This window comes from Gavia stellata, chromosome 30, assembly GCF_030936135.1.
Source record: "Gavia stellata isolate bGavSte3 chromosome 30, bGavSte3.hap2, whole genome shotgun sequence".
NCBI lineage: Eukaryota > Metazoa > Chordata > Aves > Gaviiformes > Gaviidae > Gavia > Gavia stellata.
This window is the reverse complement of record NC_082623.1, coordinates 3,526,544-3,544,921: the sequence shown is the minus strand read 5'-3', so window position 1 is coordinate 3,544,921 and position 18,378 is coordinate 3,526,544. Positions and strand designations below refer to the sequence as shown.

Sequence of the window (18,378 nt, the reverse complement as noted above, 5' to 3'; positions counted from 1 at the left end):
CCCCAGTCCTTCTGATGGGGACAGACTGGGTCACTGACTTCTCCCGCGGTGGGTGGTAGATGGTGGGGACACGCTCAGCATTGCCCTGTCTGTGTGATGCTGCTTCCCTGTTGCTTCCCAGCTGGGCACGTGCCCCACCAAAGAAGACAAAGAAGCTTTCGCCATTGTCTCCGTACCCGTGTCTGAGATCCGGGACCTGGACTTTGCTAACGATGCCAGCTCGATGCTGGCCAACGTGGTGGAGAAGATGAATGAAGGTTTTCTCAGCCAGAATGACCGGAGGTAAAAAGTCATTTCCCCTGGGAGATGGGGCAGTGCGGGGCTCCTCCAAGGGCTCTCCAGCATCGCTGCAGGATGGGGCCCCTGCTTGGGTCTTGGTGCCAGCACTGTCTTGCTTTCCTGCCCACAACCCAAATCCACGCCTGCTTCTCCCAGGAGTCTGGCGAGGAAACCAGATAACGCCGCAGCCCCGCTCCGGCCCCTCCTTTGCCGCTAGAAAAATATCCGAGGGGCTGAGAGATGGCCCCACGATAGGGGCAGCCGGGTTAGTCACGGTATTATTTTTAGGTGGGTGGGTTCTTGGTGCTTCCTGAGCAAACACAGATCCCCCGTGGGACAGAGCGAGCCGCTTCCGCCCTGCCAGCCCGCCCCGCACGAGTCCCGCAAAAGTGACTAAGGGGGCAGAGGCGTTAAATGCAAAATCCCCAGCATGAATCATGAGCAAAGGCCCCTGGCATTTACCCTGGCACGTATAGTTTCCTTAGGAACCATAGGGGCTGTAAAACCCAGTGCTTCAGGGCAGTCATTAACCTCTAGCAGGGAGGGGAGGATCAGCCAGCAGCTTCCCTGGCAGTCTTTTGAGCCCTGAACGTAGGCTCTTTGGTCCTCCAAAATGCGCCGGCATCATTGCAGGGACCCACGTCTGGGTGGGCCATGTGGGGTGGGTGAGCAGCCCCCCCCAGCCCACTTGCACCATGCCCGTTTGCAGGTTCGTGATCCAGCTGCTGGAGGACTTGGTGTTTTTTGTCAGCGACGTCCCCAACAATGGCCAGAACGTGCTGGACATCGTGGTGACCAAGCCCAACCGGGAGCGGCAGAAGCTGATGCGGGAACAGAACATCCTGAAGCAGGTGAGTGGCCCCGGGGCCCTGCATCCAAGCAAGGCTGAGGTCCTGCGGAGTTGTCGTGCACTGCCCAGGGCCACGCTGGATTCCAGGGGTCTGGAAACCCCCGTGGAGGAGGTGTAGCTGGTCTCCAGCTCATGCCTCAGTGGTGCACCAAGCCCTCCTGGCAAGCACGGCTGGTGTCCAGCCATGCATGGGGTTGATGGTGTAGAGGAGGACACACCACTTATTATCTTTTGCTTTTGGGCAGATCTTTGGGATCCTGAAAGCCCCCTTCAAGGACAAGGGTGGGGAAGGGCCTCTGGTGCGGCTGGAAGAGCTGTCCGACCAAAAAAACGCTCCCTACCAGTACATGTTTCGGCTGTGCTACCGCGTGCTCCGGCACTCCCAGGAGGACTATCGCAAGAACCAGGTGCATGGGGGGGGTGATGGGGGAAGCCCCCATCCCGCCAGGTGTTGCAAAGCCCGGGGGGGGGACTGCCAAAGTCTTGGTGGGGCAGGAGGCATTGCCAGACCCTGACACGCAACCCCGCGTGCTCACCACCTCTCTGTCCGCTCCAGGAGCACATTGCCAAGCAGTTTGGCATGATGCAGTCTCAGATTGGCTACGACATCCTGGCCGAGGACACCATCACGGCCCTGCTGCACAACAACCGCAAGCTGCTGGAGAAGCACATTACGAAGACGGAGGTGGAGACCTTTGTCAGCCTGGTGCGCAAGAACCGTGAGCCACGGTGCGTGTCCGGAAAGGCCCCATCCCAAACAGTTTTGTGCTGCGTGATGGGTGGGATGTGCCTCAACCAGAGGTGGAGAGAGCCCTCGGGGACCCCCCTTTCACAGCGAGCTGTCTCTGCTCTGTAGGTTTTTGGACTACCTCTCGGACCTGTGCGTGTCCAACCACATTGCCATCCCCGTCACCCAGGAGCTGATCTGCAAGTGTGTGCTGGACCCAAAGAACAGCGACATCCTTATCAAAACGGAGTGAGTAGCCAAGGGGAGAGGTTTTCCACATTCGGGGTATAGTGCCTGGCTCTGCCTGCCAGCAGCTCCCACGGTGCCCTGGTAAAAACCCCGTCACCCCTCGAGGTGCAGCCGCTTCCCGTCCATGGGAGCATCTTCAGTTCTACCCCTTTTCTGCCCTAGGCTGAGGCCAGTGAAGGAGATGTCCCAGACCCACGAGTACCTGAGCATCGAGTACTCGGAGGAGGAGGTCTGGCTCACCTGGACGGACAAGAACAACGACCACCACGAGAAAAGCATCCGGCAGCTGGCGCAGGAGGCCCGGGCTGGCAATGCCCATGATGAGAATGTCCTCAGCTACTACAGGTGATGATCCCCCGGCATCTTCTCCCCAGGTGAGGATGCAAGGGTTGCACATACTCACTCCCTCTCCCCCTCGTCCCCGGGCAGGTACCAGCTGAAGCTCTTTGCCCGCATGTGCCTGGATCGCCAGTACTTGGCCATCAAGGAGATCTCCCAGCAGCTGGGTGTGGACCTGATCTTCCTCTGCATGGCAGATGAGATGCTGCCTTTCGATCTCCGGGCATCCTTCTGCCACCTCATGTTACACGTGCATGTGGACAGGGACCCCCAGGAGCTGGTGATGCCCGTGAAGTTTGCACGGCTCTGGACCGAGATCCCCACAGCCATCACGATCAAAGAGTGAGACACATTGGAGCTCGCAGTGGCTTTGAGGGACAGGCCAGGCGGTGGGCTGGCAGATGCCATCCCATGTAGGGACTGGCTTGGCTTTAGCAGGGACTGGGAGGGGGGCATTTGCGGAGTGACTTTGGTAGGTCTCAGCCTTCAGAAAGAAGTGGGCTCCATCACAGTCATGAGTATGACTTCTGGCCGTGATGGCTGAGCCCACTGCCTGGACAGTGCTCCTTCCAGGCTGGGTGTGAGGAGACTCGCTGCCATTCAGCTCACCCCCACTGCCTCCCCTCGCAGCTACGACTCCAACCTCAATGTCTCGCGTGACGACAAGAAGAACAAGTTCGCCAGCACCATGGAGTTTGTAGAGGACTACCTCAACAATGTGGTGAGCGAGGCGGTGCCCTTTGCCAACGAGGAGAAGAACAAACTCACCTTCGAGGTGCGAGACCTGCCGATGTCACCAGCATGTTGCAGGATGCCGCTCTGGCATCCCTCTCCCCCATGTCTGTTTATCCTGCTCAGCCCTGAGCATGGCGAGGTCTGGAGTTGCCTTGTCCTTCCCCAGGTTGTCAGCCTTGCCCACAACCTCATCTACTTCGGCTTCTACAGCTTCAGTGAACTGCTGCGCCTGACACGGACACTGCTGGGCATCATCGACTGTGTCCAAAACCCCCAGCTGATGATGCAGGCAGTCTACAACGACGAGGTGACAGGTGAGTCCCTGCTCCATAACCAGGCACGGTCCTGTGGGCAGGTGTTCTGTGGTCTGCCCAGTGCTTTCCAGTTTTGGCTGCAAGAAAACAAGCCACTGGTTTGCTGACATGGAACCTTTGGCTGGGTCTGCACTGGGAGACAGGAGGTGTTGAGCCCTTGGCCGTGCCAAAGAAATGGCCAGTCCCTCCTACTGGTTCTCTGATTAATATCTTCAGCATTTTCCAGTCTAAGTGGGTCCTTCTATTGGTCCTCTGCCACCTCCCCTTCCATCTGCATTAACTCTGCCCGCTGTGGCTGCCTCTGTAGGGAAGAACGTGCGGAGGTCGATCCAGGGCGTTGGGCAGATGATGTCCACCATGGTGCTGAGCAGGAAACAGTCCATCTTCAGCCCCCCAAGCCTCAGTGCTGGGTCTGCCCCGGAGCAAGTGGACAGAGGGAGGAGTATTGAGAATGAGAACATTGTGGTGATGGAGACCAAGCTGAAGATCCTGGAGATCTTGCAGGTTGGAGCCAGTGGGGAGGGAGAAGCATTGTGGAGCTGTGGGTGGGACCTGTGGGATGGGGTGGTGAGGGGAAGACATGGGTTTCTGATGCAAAAAGACAGCTGGCATGAAGAGGGCACTCACTTTTGCTTTCTTCTTCTTCACTGCTGTCAGTTCATCCTGAATGTGCGGCTGGACTACAGGATTTCCTACCTGCTTTCCGTCTTCAAGAAGGAGTTTGTGGAAGTCTACCCCATGCAGGACAGTGCAGCCGATGGGACAGCTCCAGCCTTTGACTCCACAAGTAACTCTTCCACTTTGCTCCTGGTACAGCTTCAACTTGGCAAACCCCACAGGCTGGGGACACACGTGCGACAGAGGTGACAGCTCCAGCCACTGCTGCTGGCAGGGAGCACGGGGGACTGGAGTCTGTGCAGATGGGATGAGGTGTCCTGTGTCCATTGTGAATGCTCAGAGCAGGGACCAGGGAGCTGGGTTGGTTCCTGTGGGGTTTCTGCCGATGCACAGGGGTCACGTTGCCCACCCCTTCCATCTCTCTTTCCTCTCCCTTCAGCTGCAGCCATGAACCTGGACCGGATCGGCGAGCACGCAGAAGCCATGTTCGGTGTGGGGTGAGTCCCTGCCCTCTCCGGTGCATAGTTAGCCTGGCCATAGGGCTCTTCCTCTCCTGTCCGTACTGCCGAGGCTGAAAGCTGCAGGTGATGAGGAAGATGAGGCTCTAAAGGCTAACGCAGCTGTCCCCATCAGCCCCGAGGGGTGACTGAGTGCACACAAGCTCCCATGTGGCTGCTAACACCAAGCGCTTTCGTCTCGGCTTCAGGAAGACGAGCAGCATGTTAGAGGTGGATGACGAGGGAGGGAGGATGTTTCTGCGGGTGCTGATCCACCTGACGATGCACGACTACCCACCGCTCATCTCCGGCTCCCTGCAGCTCCTCTTCAAGCACTTCAGCCAGAGGCAGGAGGTCTTGCACACCTTCAAACAGGTAACCTTGGTGGGACGCTGCTCTGGAGCAGCTCTAAGCCCACACTTAACTGTGGGTGCAGGAAATGGGATGGGTCCTGGCCCCTTTCCTTGGGAGGAAGGTCTGGGAGAGGAGGGGAATGGGGTTTGTGTCCCAAACTGGAACCCCCTGGGAATGTCACTGCAGGTTCAGCTCCTGATCTCAGCCCAGGATGTCGAGAACTACAAGGTGATCAAGTCAGAGCTGGACAAACTCCGCACTATGGTGGAGAAATCGGAGCTCTGGGTGGACAAGAAGGGCAGCAGCAAAGGGGACAGCACGGTGGAGGGAAACAAGAAGGAGAAGAAAGAGGTGAGAGCCCTGAGCCAAGACCCTCAGAACCGGGGCGGGAGAGGAGTGGGCTGAGTTGCAGCTCGCTTCAGTCCAACACCTAATGCCTCCTGATGGGCCATGCACCCCTCTCCCTGGAAGAGGAGGGTCAGGGAGGGTCCTGTGGGGTGCAGTTATGCCCCAGGCTTTGGAGAGGTGCAGTGGGACCCTGGTGCTGTTTCCCTCCCCTTGCAGCATGCTGCTGACGAAGAGGTCATTGCTCCGGGAGAGAAGAGCAGCGAGAACTATCAGATAGTCAAGGGGGTAAGTGAGACCGAATCCTGTCCCCAGGGCTGTTTCTGGAGGCACAGCCAGCGATGTCTGCCTGGCCTGGGCTGGCACGGGCACACCAGCGAGAAGGGAAAGGGTGAAATCGTGGGGGGGATTTCCAGTCTCTCCTGTGGTTCAGTAGAAATGAGTGCAAGCCAGGGCTTGTTCCTGCAAGCTCAGCGCAAGGAGGAGCCCTGTTACGTCCCCAGGGCTCGCGAGTGAGCCTTGCACTGGGGGGGCTGGAGGGGAGAGGGTTGGTGACGGGTGCGAGGGCTCTCTACGTGGCACTGCAAGGAGGATTTCTGAGGAGGGTGCCAAGATTTGCGAGCGATGCAGGGAGCACCCGGGTTTATGGAGGGCACATCTGGATTGCAAGCAAGCCCCCAGTGATGGTGGCCATCGTGATGGGCTCCCAGGCTCAAATCCCCTCTGCCATGGTCCTTCTCTTCCCAGATCCTGGAGCGGCTGAATAAGATGTGCGGGGTCGGAGAACAAGTGCGCAAGAAGCAGCAGCGCCTTCTGAAGAACATGGACGCCCACAAAGTGATGCTGGATCTGCTGCAGATCCCTTATGAGAAGGTGGGTGCGCAGAAGCCGGTTGATCCCAAAGCGCCCAGGGTGAGCGGTGGGGGATGCAAGGACCCCCCTGCATGGCTGGGTCCTGCAGCTGGGCAGGGCAGGAGGGGCAGCAGCCTGCTGCTGCTCTCCATCCCTCCCCAACTCTGGGTATTTCTCTTCTGTGCCCTTCCTCAGGGTGATGCCAAGATGATGGAGATCCTGAAATTCACCCACCAGTTCCTGCAGAAGTTTTGTGCTGGCAATCAGGAAAACCAGGCCCTGCTGCACAAACACCTCAACCTGTTCCTGACCCCGGGGGTAAGGAGAGGGGACCGAAAGGTGGTCGTAAGCAGCAGCACAGGGAGAGACTTCGGATTCACTCCTGGGGCTGAGAGCAGGAGATACAAAAGCCAGGAGGAGACCCCGGGAGAGGAAGCGTCAGGGCAGGAGGGGAGGCTGCTCCTCGCAGCCCCCAGCCTCACTCACCCCTGGTTCCACAGCTCCTGGAGGCTGAGACGATGCAGCACATCTTCCTCAACAACTACCAGCTCTGCTCAGAGATCAACGAGACGGTGCCGCAGCACTTCATCCACTGTGTGGCCACCCACGGCCGCCACGTGCAGTACCTTGACTTCCTGCACACCATCATCAAGGCCGAGGGCAAGTACGTCAAGAAGTGCCAGGACATGATCATGACCGAGGTGAGCACCTCTGCCCCCAGCCTGTGGGGCGTGAGCATGGGGTGTAGCAGGGCACGGCTCCTGGGAGGTGCACGGTTGGCTTCTTCCTTGAGGAAGAGTCTTCCCGGCCATGCTGGCTTCTCCTTGGAGTAGGAAACCTCTCCAGGAGCTCAATGCAAAGTCCAAGAGCTAATAACCATTTTGGAGTCCCACAAGCTGTGATTTTTTTGATTGCACTGCTAATGCTTGCTTTTCCCTGTAAATGCACGTCCCTTTCACCCTTCACTGGCTGCTGCCTCTCATCACCCCACTGCAGAGGACACCGTTTTCTGCCTTGCGAGGTTTCTGACCCTCCTTCTCTGGAGCGGTGACCACTGACCCTTCCCTGCAGCTCACCAACGCTGGGGACGATGTGGTGGTTTTCTACAACGACAAGGCTTCACTGGCCACCCTTCTGGAGATGATGACAGCAGCCAGGGATGGGGTGGAGGAGAACAGCCCGCTGATGTACCACATCTCGCTGGTGGACCTGCTGGCTGCCTGTGCTGAGGGCAAGAACGTCTACACGGAGATCAAGTGCACGTCCCTGCTGCCTTTGGAGGATGTGGTGCGGGTGGTGACACATGAGGATTGCATCACGGAGGTACGGGGTGCCCAGCGAGGAGGGTGACGGTGGCTTTGCACTGATTGCCTTCTTCTGATGGTGTCTGTGCCCCTCCTCCCTTCCTCCCTGGCAGGTGAAGATGGCCTACGTGAACTTCGTCAACCACTGCTACGTGGACACCGAGGTGGAGATGAAGGAGATCTACACTAGCAACCACATCTGGACTCTCTTTGAGAACTTCACCCTGGACATGGCCCGGGTGCGTGGGGAGGGTTGGGTGGGAGGGACACAGGAGCAATGGCTGCTGTATTGGATGGGGACAGGTTGGTGTCACCAAGGCTCCCTTGAAGCCTGGAGAGCCAGACATGGGGCATGAGCACCATGGGGACCTGTGTAGCTGCCATGCTATGGGCTGGGGACCAGTCAGAGCTCTCTGGCATAGACCCAGGAGCTGTATCACTGGCCACGTCCCTTGTCTCAGCAAGGTCCCAGTAGCGCTCTATGCCAGCAGCATCCAGCCAGGATGCATGCTCACCTCACCCTGGTGCCATCAGCATCCTCCCTTCTCCTCACAGATGTGCAAGAAGCGAGAGAAACGCCTGCCAGACCCTACGCTGGAGAAGTACGTGCTGACGGTGGTGCTGGACACCATCAACGCGTTCTTCAGCTCCCCCTTCTCAGAGAACAGCACCTCGCTGCAGGTAATGAGGTGCTGCATGGACAGGCAATGGCTGGGGGAGGAAAGTAGCTCATCAACCCCGCCGAAACAAGGTCTGGACACACCTCACACTGATACATCCCTGCCTGCTCTCTCCTGCAGACCCACCAGACCATTGTGGTGCAGCTTCTCCAGTCCACCACGAGGCTGCTGGAGTGTCCCTGGCTGCAGCAGCAGCACAAGAGCTCGGTGGAAGCCTGCATCCGGACCCTGGCCATGGTCGGTAAGGAGCTGTGCCAGAGGGATGCTCTGTGCCCCATCGAGCAGGAGGATGCAGCCACCCTTGGCTGCCTGTGCTCCGGCAGCGAGCAAGAGCCATCATCCCTACTGCGGGTCTTGGCTGGGTGCCCCGGTGAGAGGCTGCCGGCCAGGAACGGGGAGGTTTAGCCCTGGGATGTGCTTTTTTCTTTGAGCTACATCTCCAGGCATGACCAGGGCGGCGTGGGGATGACCGAAGCTTGAGCTTGGTTGCGAGATCCCTGGTGTGTCCCTGCTGGTGAAGGGCCTGGAAACAAAGTCAGCATTTATGGTGGCTTTCCCTCACCAGGACTTTGCCCTCAGCCTGCTTGTGGCTACCAAGTCAGGACAAGGGTTGTTAGCACTGAGTCACTGTGTGGAAAGGATTGCTTGGTGGTTAGACACTGGGTGGGGATTTCCCTCTGTAATTTGAGGCAGGGCGCTTACAACGTCTCCATGCTGGGCTTTCCCAACCGAAAACTGGAGGTGGTGCCTCTTTCCATCCTACGTTGGGCTGTGGGGGCTGTGGGCAATGTTGTGCTGTGGTAGGAAGGGATGGATGGAAAGACTCCACCCCTCACTAGCCTGCAGGACTTTACTCTTGTATTTAACCCAAATCTTCTTTGCTGCAAATGAAGGGTTGCTGAAGGGGTGCCCAGTCTGAGGCAGTGGGGTAGGACCCAGCCAATGGTGTGGGCTGGGTCCTGGCTGCCCCCAACCCTGGCTCCGTCTCTTGCAGCCAAGAGCCGCTCCATCGCGCTGCCCATGGACCTGGATGCCCACGTCAGCTCCCTGCTCAACAGCAGCTCCACCAGCACTGTGCAGAGGAACACGTCCAGCTACAAGACGGCCACGCGGACCTTCCCCCGCGTCTCCACCACCCCCAATCAGTGGGACTACAAGAATATCATAGAGAAGCTGCAGGTATGGGGCAGGGGAGTGGGGGTGGCATGGATCAGTGCATGAGAGCAAGAAGGCGCTGGCGTTGCAGGGGTCCCTCGTGTCTCCTAGGCATGCATTGGCCCTAAAGGTGTGTGCTGTGACTTGTAGGACATCATCAATGCCCTGGAGGATCGCTTGAAACCGCTGGTAGAGGCTGAGCTGTCTGTCCTGGTGGATGTCCTCCACCGGCCGGAGCTGCTTTTCATGGAGGGGACGGAGGCGTTTCAGCGATGCGAGAGCGGAGGTTTCCTGTCCAAGTGAGGATGCTTTGTAATTGCCCGGGGATTGCTGGGAGTGCTGGGAAGGGCTGGTGACCTTCATTCTTTGTGGGTTGTGCATCCTGGTGTGTGCCTGTAGCCTGGAGGGATGGTGGGGATGATTCCCTCAGGGACGCCCTTGTCCCTCTCGGCTGTGTGACGGTGGCTTTGCTGTGCCAGGCTGGTGCAGCACACCAAGGACCTCATGGAGACGGAAGAGAAGCTGTGCATCAAGGTGCTGAGGACGCTGCAGCAGATGTTGGTGAAGAGGAACAAGTACGGCGAGAGGGTGAGCACCGTGGTCCCATGGCACGTCCTCAGCCCCGCTCCTTGTCTGTGCAGTCCCTGCTTCCCAGGCTGGCAGTGCCCTCCCCACTGCAGCCCATGGGTGCTCAGCCTCATTCTGCTCTAGCGCTGGCCCTGCCGCTGGGAGACTCATGACGTTTATTTGTCTTGGCAGGGCAACCTGCTGCGGAAAATGCTCCTGAACAATTACCTGCAGAACAAGAAGTCCAGCTCCAAAGGGGAACTCGTGGATGCTGCTGGGGGAGGTGAGTGCCCCTCTCCTGCCTCTTCCCTGTCTCTCTGCGCTGCTTACACACACCTCGAATTCCCGGCTCCTGAGCCATGATGGGATCAGGTCTGTCTGTAGCTGGTTGCCATGCCCCCACCTCCACAGGAATAAAGGATTTGGGGAGATGAAGGGATGGGACTGAGATGCCCCAGCAGTGATTTAGCTGCGCTCGTTCTCCTGCACTACCACACCATCACATCCGTCCCTGTCCTCTCGTGCAGGTCAAGACCAGGACTGGTCCGCTATCGCTGCTGTCCAGTGCCGGCTGGACCGAGAAGGGGCCACCAAGTTGGTGGCTGACCTCATCATGAACACCAAGAACGAGAAGATCTTCCAAGAAAGCATCCTGCTTGCCATCCGGTTGCTGGACGGAGGCAACACTGAGATCCAGGTGCTGAGCCCCAGCTGTGCGGTGGGCGCCAGTCCCAGGGGGATTGGGCAGCCACGGTTTGATGGGTGCAGCGTAACCATCCCAGCACTTGGAAGATGTGGGTGCAGGGCAGTCCTTTCTCCTGGGTTGGCCCCTGGGCAGCAGGCTTTGCCAAAATACTGTTTGGTTGCATGTGTTTGCTGGCCGTCCAGCGGAGGAACTGCAGAAATCTGTCTGGTTTTGAGTTTTCCGGCTCGGTGGCTGGATGGAGCTGGAGGGCTGGGTGCTGAGAAAGGGGCAGGTTGTTGCAGGTTGTTTCTGGAGTAATGCTGATGCCCTCTGCTGGGTATTGCTAAAATGGCTCAGGGCTGCAGCTCTTGGGTGGTAACTCATGGGTTGTCCCCAATCCTTTATCACAGGGAAGCTGAAAAATTGTACGTGCAAAAAACCAGTAGGGTTCCAGGCCTGGAGCTGCTGTAATCACTGCTTGCTCTGTCCCTAACCCTGCTTAGGGTGAAGGAGAGCACAGCGGCAGAGGACGATCCACCCCTGTAAATCCAAGAGGACTGTGATGTCCAGGGCTGTTGCGTGGAGATAAACCTGCTCGCCAGGTTATCTCAGACAAGGTCTTGAGTGCTGGAGGCTACCAGATCAGAGGGGCAGGCAGGGACAGTTTGGACCCCATGGTGGACACTTGAATGACTATCCTCCCTCCTCCCAGAAATCCTTTTACAACCTCATGACGAGCGACAAGAAGTCTGAGAAGTTCTTCAAAGTTTTGCATGACCGGATGAAGAAGGCGCAGCAGGAGACCAAGTCTACGGTGTCTGTGAACATGAGTGACATTGGGAACAAGCCTCGTGAGGACAAAGACGAGCCTGACCCCGGCACCAAAGGTATGGGGCCGTGTCCCTTTGGTAGAGACAATGTGTGTCTTGTTGGATACCCCGATGCTAACGAGGCTGGATTGCCCCTTAGGACGAGGAGACACCTTCCTGATGCCTGGCACCCCCTCCCGATACCCGATGGCCATAGGGTTTCGGAAGGGCCATGACACCGGGGAGCAAGGCCAGAACAACGAAATGGGGGTGACGGTCCTGATCATGGAGCCTATCCTGCGATTCTTGCAACTGCTCTGTGAGAACCACAACCGGGACCTGCAGGTTGGTTATGGGAGCTGCTGGGGTCTGGGGGTCAGGACAGAGGCCATGGGACTGGGGTGTGGGAAGACTGGGCTCTGCCCCAATTTGGTCCAAAAAAGCCATTGCACCAGCCACTCTATGCCTCAGTTTCCCCATCTGCAAATGCACCATCCCTTATGAATAACTTTTCACATTGTGGAAGGAGCAGTTCATGGCATGACTGTATCTGTGGGACTGAGTGCTGCTCTTGAAGGTCTGTACGTTACAGGGGTGGCCCCAGCCCAATTCTCCATCGAGCTGCAGCTGGAGGGGGTGTCGGGAGGGGGATCAGGACTGCCCCCCCATCGGAGTGGTGCCGCTCAGCCCCATAACTGCAGACTTTGCTCGACAGAACTTCCTCCGGTGCCAGAACAACAAGACCAACTACAACCTGGTGTGCGAGACGCTGCAGTTCCTCGACATCATGTGCGGCAGCACCACGGGGGGGCTGGGGCTGCTGGGCCTCTACATCAACGAGTACAACGTGGCCCTCATCACCCAGACCCTGGAGACCCTGACCGAGTACTGCCAAGGGCCCTGCCACGAGAACCAGGTCTGTGGGTATCCCTGCAGGTCCGGGTCATTCCCGGCACGCCTGGGGCGTTTCATTGCTGATCAGGGATGCCCAAGGGAGGATTTGGGGGGGGATGCGTGGGAAAGCAGCAGGGACAGGGACAGCTTTTGGTTTCAGGGTGTGAACAGGAGCAGAATACGGGCAGCAGAGGATGGCAGGGTGCACAGGGATGCTGCACGGGTTATGAGCTACTGCTTGGCTAGATAATATGGTGATGCAAATGAGGGTTAAATAATATAGTGGTGCAAATGGTGCTCTTTCCAGGGAGAGAGGAGACTTGCGGCTCCTGGGGTAATCAGGCAGGGTCAGTGCTGTAGGCACGGCACCGATTCGGACCTGGGCTGTGTTGGAGGGTGAAGCTGGGAAGACTGGCAGCATCCATGGGATAACACTTTCCATTGCTCCCTCAGAGCTGCATCGTGACCCACGAGTCCAACGGGATTGACATCATCACAGCCCTCATCCTCAATGACATCAGCCCCCTCTGCAAATACCGGATGGACCTGGTCCTGCAGCTGAAGGTAGGCAGAGCCTCGGGCTGGGGTGGTGGGCACGCCTGGGCGCATCACTGCGTGGGCTTGCTGGCATGTCCGTGGGGTGAGGTGGCCACTGTAGCAGGGACTGTGCTTGCACCAGGTCGTCGAGCATGGGAGCACGTGCGCTTGGTGGGACAGGGCTGGTGCATCTCCACCATGCGAGGCTCAGATGCCTCCAGCACGGGGGAGTTACATCTGATGGGGGCACGGGGGGTTTCTGCCCACTCCGAAGCCCTGGGCAGAAGCAGGGCACAGCTCCCCTCAGCAAGGGCTTCTCCTCGCCAGGACAATGCCTCCAAGCTCCTCTTGGCCCTCATGGAGAGCAGACACGACAGCGAAAATGCCGAGCGGATCCTCATCAGCCTCCGCCCGCAGGAACTGGTAAGGGCTGACCGTGAAACACTCCCACCTTGCCCCAGAGAGCCCCCAGCCTCCCCCCAGCCCATTGCTGGACCTTTTCTGCCTGCGGGTCCTGATGCAGTTTCTGGTTTGCAGTCCAATAACCATCTCATCTGCCGTACTGCTGGTCACCGCCTTCTGCGCGAGCATCCTCGCCTAAGAGTTTTCCCAGAGCCATTCGTGGCCAGAGGAGGAAAACGAGGCAAGGAGACGGGGAGAAGCTCACTGTCCCTCTGCTGCCTTCCAGGTTGACGTGATTAAGAAGGCCTATCTGCAGGAGGAGGAGTGTGAAAATGCCGAGGTTTCCCCCCGGGAAGTCGGCCACAACATCTATATACTGGCGCTGCAGGTACTGAGCTGTGACAGCAGGGTCCCTGCCAGGCTGGGCTCCCCGTGCCGTGCTGGGCTCCCACTCACCAATTTGCACATTTTTCTCTATTTTTATTTACATTTCCTCCAGCCAGGCTGGCCTCCTTGGGGAGGCACAACTGGGAAATGTGCTTTTGGCTCCTGTGAAAAGCCAGCCCCCAGGCTTGCCGGCCGTCCCGCTCCCCTGTGCACCCCGTGTCCCGCTCCCGGGTGCACCGGTGGCTGCTCGCCAGCCCGTGCTCACCCGGCTATCGCTGTCCCTCTTCCAGCTGTCCCGACACAACAAGTCTCTGCAGCAGCTCCTGAAGCCGGTAAAACGAATCCAGGAGGAGGAGGAGGAGGGCATCTCGTCCATGGTATGGAGGGAACAGAGGCAGAGCCCCCGCAAACCACCCCGACCCTGATGGGAGACTGCAAATAGCTGCTTCTCCCACCCTTGCTGAGTCACCCTGGGTTTTGTTGTTTAAGATTTGATGGGTTTTGGTATTCCCCAGGGGGACTAAAGAAAGGAAGACTTATCAGTGCCCTTGTAGCCAAAACTACAAGTCCAAAGGCACGTGCACCAAGCTGCGGAGAGCCGTACTTGTGGGGCTCGGCCGTAGGGTGACATCCAGCTCACTGCAGGCAAAGGCTGGTGGCCCTGGTGGGGTCCTGCTGGTACCTGCTTTCTCCCCTTCCCTGCAGAAAAGGAAGAGCTGAGTCCTTTGTTGTCATTTCTTGCCTATGTACCTTAGATCCTGAACGAGATTCAGCAGTAATGTGATTTCCCTGGGGTTTTATGGGCATTGATTTGTAATTTGTGGATTAGCAGCATTTGGATGTAATTATTGCAGGGAATTGAATGTCTGTCACCTCAGGGAGGGCTCGTACCCCTTTAGGAAGCTTTAATTCATTTGCTTTTCCCTGAAACCTCATCAGCCTTGGTAGATTTTGAGGAACGCTGTTGTCAGTGCAGAGTTAGACCTGACTCCCCCGGCTGAGGCCACTCTCATCCTCTCTCCCTCTCCCCGCATCCCAGCTCAGCCTAAATAACAAGCAGCTGACGCAGATGCTGAAGTCCACAGCCCCGGTCCAGGAAGAAGAGGAGGACCCGCTGGCGTATTACGAGAAACACACATCCCAAATTGAGGCAAGACCTGTTAGCTGTTGGGTTGCCAGTATGCACATGGTCGGTGAATCCCACATGTGCTCCAGCTGCCTTGTGCCTGGTTATTTTGCACTAGGAGCCTTCCCATCCCCGTGCTGGCAAGAAGCAGATGGGCCCTTGGCTCTGCAGAGAGCTGGAGGCGTTAGCAGAGCCTGTGAGGAGCTGAGGGAACGAGCTGCCCCCCCGGACCCTTTTTTCTTCCAGCAGCAGTGGGGATGCAGCCGTTTCGGCAGCCCCGTCCCTGCTTGCCAGCATGGATCTCCTTGCAGATGGGCTAGGAAGGGTTGATGTGCTCTCAGCTTCCCTCCAGCACAGCCAGGACTGCCTTTGCTGGGTCGATTTGTAGCGTTGTAGACCAGCAGCCGGTGGTATTTGGATCCCAGCAGAGTGGGAGGGAGGAGGAGAAGGCACAGCTGGGTCTAGGGAGGAGGAAACCAAAGCCTGGCAGGGGCAGGATCTGACGGCACCCTCCCCGTCGCCCTGCTTCCTGCAGATTGTGCGCCTGGACCGAAGCATGGAGCAGATAATCTTCCCTGTGCCTGGCATCTGCGAGTTCCTCACCAAGGAGACCAAGTACCGGCTCTTTACCACCACGGAGCAGGACGAGCAGGGCAGCAAAGTCAGTGATTTCTTCGATCAGTCGTCCTTCCTTCACAATGAGATGGAATGGCAGAAGAAACTGCGCAGTAAGAGCAAACCAGACCTTCCCTTCAGGCTCCCCTGGGCCAGCACAGGCACTTCCCACAGCCCCTGTTGTGAAAGCGGGAGGCAGCCTTGCTTTGGAAGAGCTGTGAACCCTGGCAGCAGCCTGGAAATCACATCTCTGAGCTCTTGTGCCCCTTGCTCTGTAGAGCACAACACACTCGGCAGTTTGCAGGGACTGGAGGTTAATCAAGATCCCGGGGGTGTATTTCCTCCATGCCTGTTAGTGCAGCTCCTCGGTAGTCTGAAATGCATCTTGCAGCACATTCCCTGGGATTACACCTGCAGGTGTTTTCCCCTGGAAAGCCCTCTCTTCATTTGTTTTCAGTTGCCTTCTCCTAAGCCAGGATCTAGCAGCTACATATGGGAAATAAAACTTGTTTCTCTGCACCCCGCAGACCTGCTTAGGTGCTTTCAGGGCTGCATCAGGACGGAAATCCTGGCTTAAAATAACAGGAGCTCAGTAAGGAGCCACACTATAAATACCGCGATGCAGCTAAGGAGTAGTGTAGCAGCTCTGAAAACACTTGCAGATCCAGTCAAAACTATCTTAGGAATTCGGCAGGAAACAAGTTTCCAGTATGGATGGGAAATTGCTGGCTGGGTCTCCTCTGGGACTGATCACCAGCGCTGAAAACACAAAGACGCTCTTGTTTTGAAGGACATGAGCGGCGAGGCTGTAGGAGGTGGGAGATGGGGAGGAGGGTGAGGAGGAGAACGGAGCCGATCTGATTCCAAGGTGCCAGAGCAGGTCAAAGGGCCGAGAAGCCAAGAAATGTGAGCAGTAACATTTTGAACTTGCACTCCTATTTCAGCAGATGAGGAGGGAGCTTTTATTAACGTTTTGAAGGAAGCGGGAGGCAAGGGTCCCTCCGGGCCCACTAGCTGCACTGAGCCGAGCCCTTCAGATGTCCGGGAGGACAAAGCCTTCCCCGGGTGGCACAAGGTTGGCTGAGATTTGTGTGTCTGCCTCCTCTCCCCCCAGGCATGCCGCTGATGTACTGGTTCTCCCGCAGAATGACACTCTGGGGAAGCATTTCCTTCAACCTGGCTGTCTTCATCAACATAATCATTGCTTTCTTCTACCCCTATGTTGAAGCCACTTCCATGGGTAAGTGCCCCAGCATCTGCTGCTCCTCGAGGTGGAAGAAAAAGGGGACCCTCATATGCAGGAAAACTGGTCTCCTTACCTGTACTCCCTCCACCCTCAGTCTCCTTTTGACTCCTAAAGCCCCAAGTCCTTGCTGCTGGTCAAAAGAAGGGATTGAGTCAAGATTTCAGTTGCCAACCCTCCCACTGCTTCCTTCTTAGGGCAAAGTCTCTTTTCCTTGGGCAGCATTTTCCCTGTTTGTAAAACGGTGGAAGCAATAACGGCATACGTACCTGCTGTCAGGCAAAGCCTCCATCATTTACAGTGGTTTTGAGATCTCAGATAAAAGACATTAGAAAAATGTATCAGTAAGAACCATCTTAGTCAATACTAGTCTTTGCAGTCAAGCATAATTTCTCTCTTTCTTCCCTCTGATAATCAGCACATTAGTTTTTCTGGACAGTCTGGACAGCAGCAGTGTCTGATTGGCAGCATGCATTTAATCTCATGCCATTTAATTGCTGCGGGTCTTCTCTTCCCAGGAGTGCTGGATTCCCCACTGATCTCACTGCTCTTCTGGATTCTGATCTGCTTCTCCATCATGGCCTTGTTCACTAAGCGCTACGGTGTCAGACCGCTCCTCGTGGCACTGATCTTGCGATCAATTTATTACCTGGGGATTGGACTCACTCTGAACATACTGGGAGCTCTCAATGTAAGTTCTCCATGTGCAGGAAAAATAGCATAGCAGCCCATAGCACAGCAGGCTGCTCTGCGTTTATAACATGCAGCAAACCCCACTCCCTCCCATTTCTGGTTGTCCCCCAGCTGACCAACAAGATCGTGTTTGTGGTGAGCTTCGTGGGCAATCGTGGGACCTTCATCCGAGGCTACAAGGCCATGATCATGGATGTGGAATTTCTTTACCACGTTGGCTACATCCTGACGAGCGTCCTGGGACTCTTTGTGCACGAACTCTTCTACAGCATCCTGGTACAATAAATGCAGATGTTTGGGGCACGGAGGTAGCCTGTTTGCCCCGTTAGAAGCTAGAAGGTTCCTGTGACACCTTCCAGGGGCTGATTGATAACAGCAGGGAGAACAATTCACTGTGCTCTAATCTTTGCGTAGGCTGATCTTTCTGCCTTCCGACAGTATCTATTACTGTCTCTCTCCTGGTCTTTTGCTATCTTTCTCTTTCTAATCTCCACTGTGTACTTTATCTGGGTCAGCTGGGAGACAACGTGAGCTGGTGAGGGCAGAGGCAGGGTGCATGTGTCCTATTCTTGGCTCTCCTGCTGTGCATAAGTCACTTCATTCTTCTCTGCTTCCCTACAGTAAGCTGGGAAACTTAAATGCTTTATGTGAAAGTTAGTCAAGGTCTGCTGAGTGATCCAAGATCTCAGGATAAAAGGGGATGTAGGTAGGCCAAGCATTATCAAGAAAAGCACCCTGCAGCATTTCTTTGCTCCTGGGTCCTTTCAGCTATTTGACTTGATCTACCGTGAGGAGACCTTGTTTAATGTCATCAAAAGTGTGACGCGGAACGGGCGCTCCATCCTGCTGACAGCCCTCCTGGCTCTCATCCTCGTCTACCTCTTCTCCATCGTGGGCTTCCTGTTCCTGAAGGATGACTTCATCCTGGAGGTGGACCGGCTGCCGGACAGCAAAGCCAAAGGTTGTTCAGCCCTTGCCCTCGTTGGCTGCGGCGCTTGGGCTAGAGAGGGGCCAGGCAGAGCGTGGGTCCCCTTCTGCAGCTGGACCATTGCATGAGACCCTGCTCCCTCCCCGCTGCAAAAGCACGCACATGTCTGTGTGTGTCTGTGTGTGCATCGTGGG

The 18,378-nt window shown here is 56.8% G+C and overlaps 1 protein-coding gene across 1 annotated transcript in view; it reads left to right on the top strand.

Moving 5' to 3' along the window:
* Positions 1 to 18,378, top strand: part of ITPR3 (inositol 1,4,5-trisphosphate receptor type 3) — a 42,451-nt gene that overhangs the window by 20,232 nt on the left and 3,841 nt on the right. The window contains exons 13-52 of the mRNA XM_059831304.1: positions 122 to 282; positions 989 to 1,130; positions 1,375 to 1,536; positions 1,686 to 1,858; positions 1,986 to 2,105; positions 2,268 to 2,450; positions 2,535 to 2,786; positions 3,075 to 3,219; positions 3,346 to 3,493; positions 3,801 to 3,997; positions 4,151 to 4,280; positions 4,551 to 4,608; positions 4,818 to 4,983; positions 5,149 to 5,313; positions 5,527 to 5,595; positions 6,055 to 6,180; positions 6,355 to 6,477; positions 6,660 to 6,860; positions 7,231 to 7,482; positions 7,577 to 7,702; positions 8,019 to 8,144; positions 8,264 to 8,384; positions 9,138 to 9,322; positions 9,449 to 9,597; positions 9,778 to 9,886; positions 10,058 to 10,148; positions 10,393 to 10,562; positions 11,263 to 11,437; positions 11,520 to 11,704; positions 12,075 to 12,275; positions 12,707 to 12,817; positions 13,118 to 13,213; positions 13,479 to 13,580; positions 13,870 to 13,956; positions 14,619 to 14,729; positions 15,241 to 15,433; positions 16,435 to 16,560; positions 17,082 to 17,254; positions 17,368 to 17,532; positions 18,025 to 18,217. Coding sequence (XP_059687287.1) covers positions 122 to 282; positions 989 to 1,130; positions 1,375 to 1,536; positions 1,686 to 1,858; positions 1,986 to 2,105; positions 2,268 to 2,450; positions 2,535 to 2,786; positions 3,075 to 3,219; positions 3,346 to 3,493; positions 3,801 to 3,997; positions 4,151 to 4,280; positions 4,551 to 4,608; positions 4,818 to 4,983; positions 5,149 to 5,313; positions 5,527 to 5,595; positions 6,055 to 6,180; positions 6,355 to 6,477; positions 6,660 to 6,860; positions 7,231 to 7,482; positions 7,577 to 7,702; positions 8,019 to 8,144; positions 8,264 to 8,384; positions 9,138 to 9,322; positions 9,449 to 9,597; positions 9,778 to 9,886; positions 10,058 to 10,148; positions 10,393 to 10,562; positions 11,263 to 11,437; positions 11,520 to 11,704; positions 12,075 to 12,275; positions 12,707 to 12,817; positions 13,118 to 13,213; positions 13,479 to 13,580; positions 13,870 to 13,956; positions 14,619 to 14,729; positions 15,241 to 15,433; positions 16,435 to 16,560; positions 17,082 to 17,254; positions 17,368 to 17,532; positions 18,025 to 18,217 — 5,968 coding nt within the window. The remainder of the gene's footprint in view (positions 1 to 121; positions 283 to 988; positions 1,131 to 1,374; positions 1,537 to 1,685; positions 1,859 to 1,985; positions 2,106 to 2,267; positions 2,451 to 2,534; positions 2,787 to 3,074; positions 3,220 to 3,345; positions 3,494 to 3,800; positions 3,998 to 4,150; positions 4,281 to 4,550; positions 4,609 to 4,817; positions 4,984 to 5,148; positions 5,314 to 5,526; positions 5,596 to 6,054; positions 6,181 to 6,354; positions 6,478 to 6,659; positions 6,861 to 7,230; positions 7,483 to 7,576; positions 7,703 to 8,018; positions 8,145 to 8,263; positions 8,385 to 9,137; positions 9,323 to 9,448; positions 9,598 to 9,777; positions 9,887 to 10,057; positions 10,149 to 10,392; positions 10,563 to 11,262; positions 11,438 to 11,519; positions 11,705 to 12,074; positions 12,276 to 12,706; positions 12,818 to 13,117; positions 13,214 to 13,478; positions 13,581 to 13,869; positions 13,957 to 14,618; positions 14,730 to 15,240; positions 15,434 to 16,434; positions 16,561 to 17,081; positions 17,255 to 17,367; positions 17,533 to 18,024; positions 18,218 to 18,378) is intronic.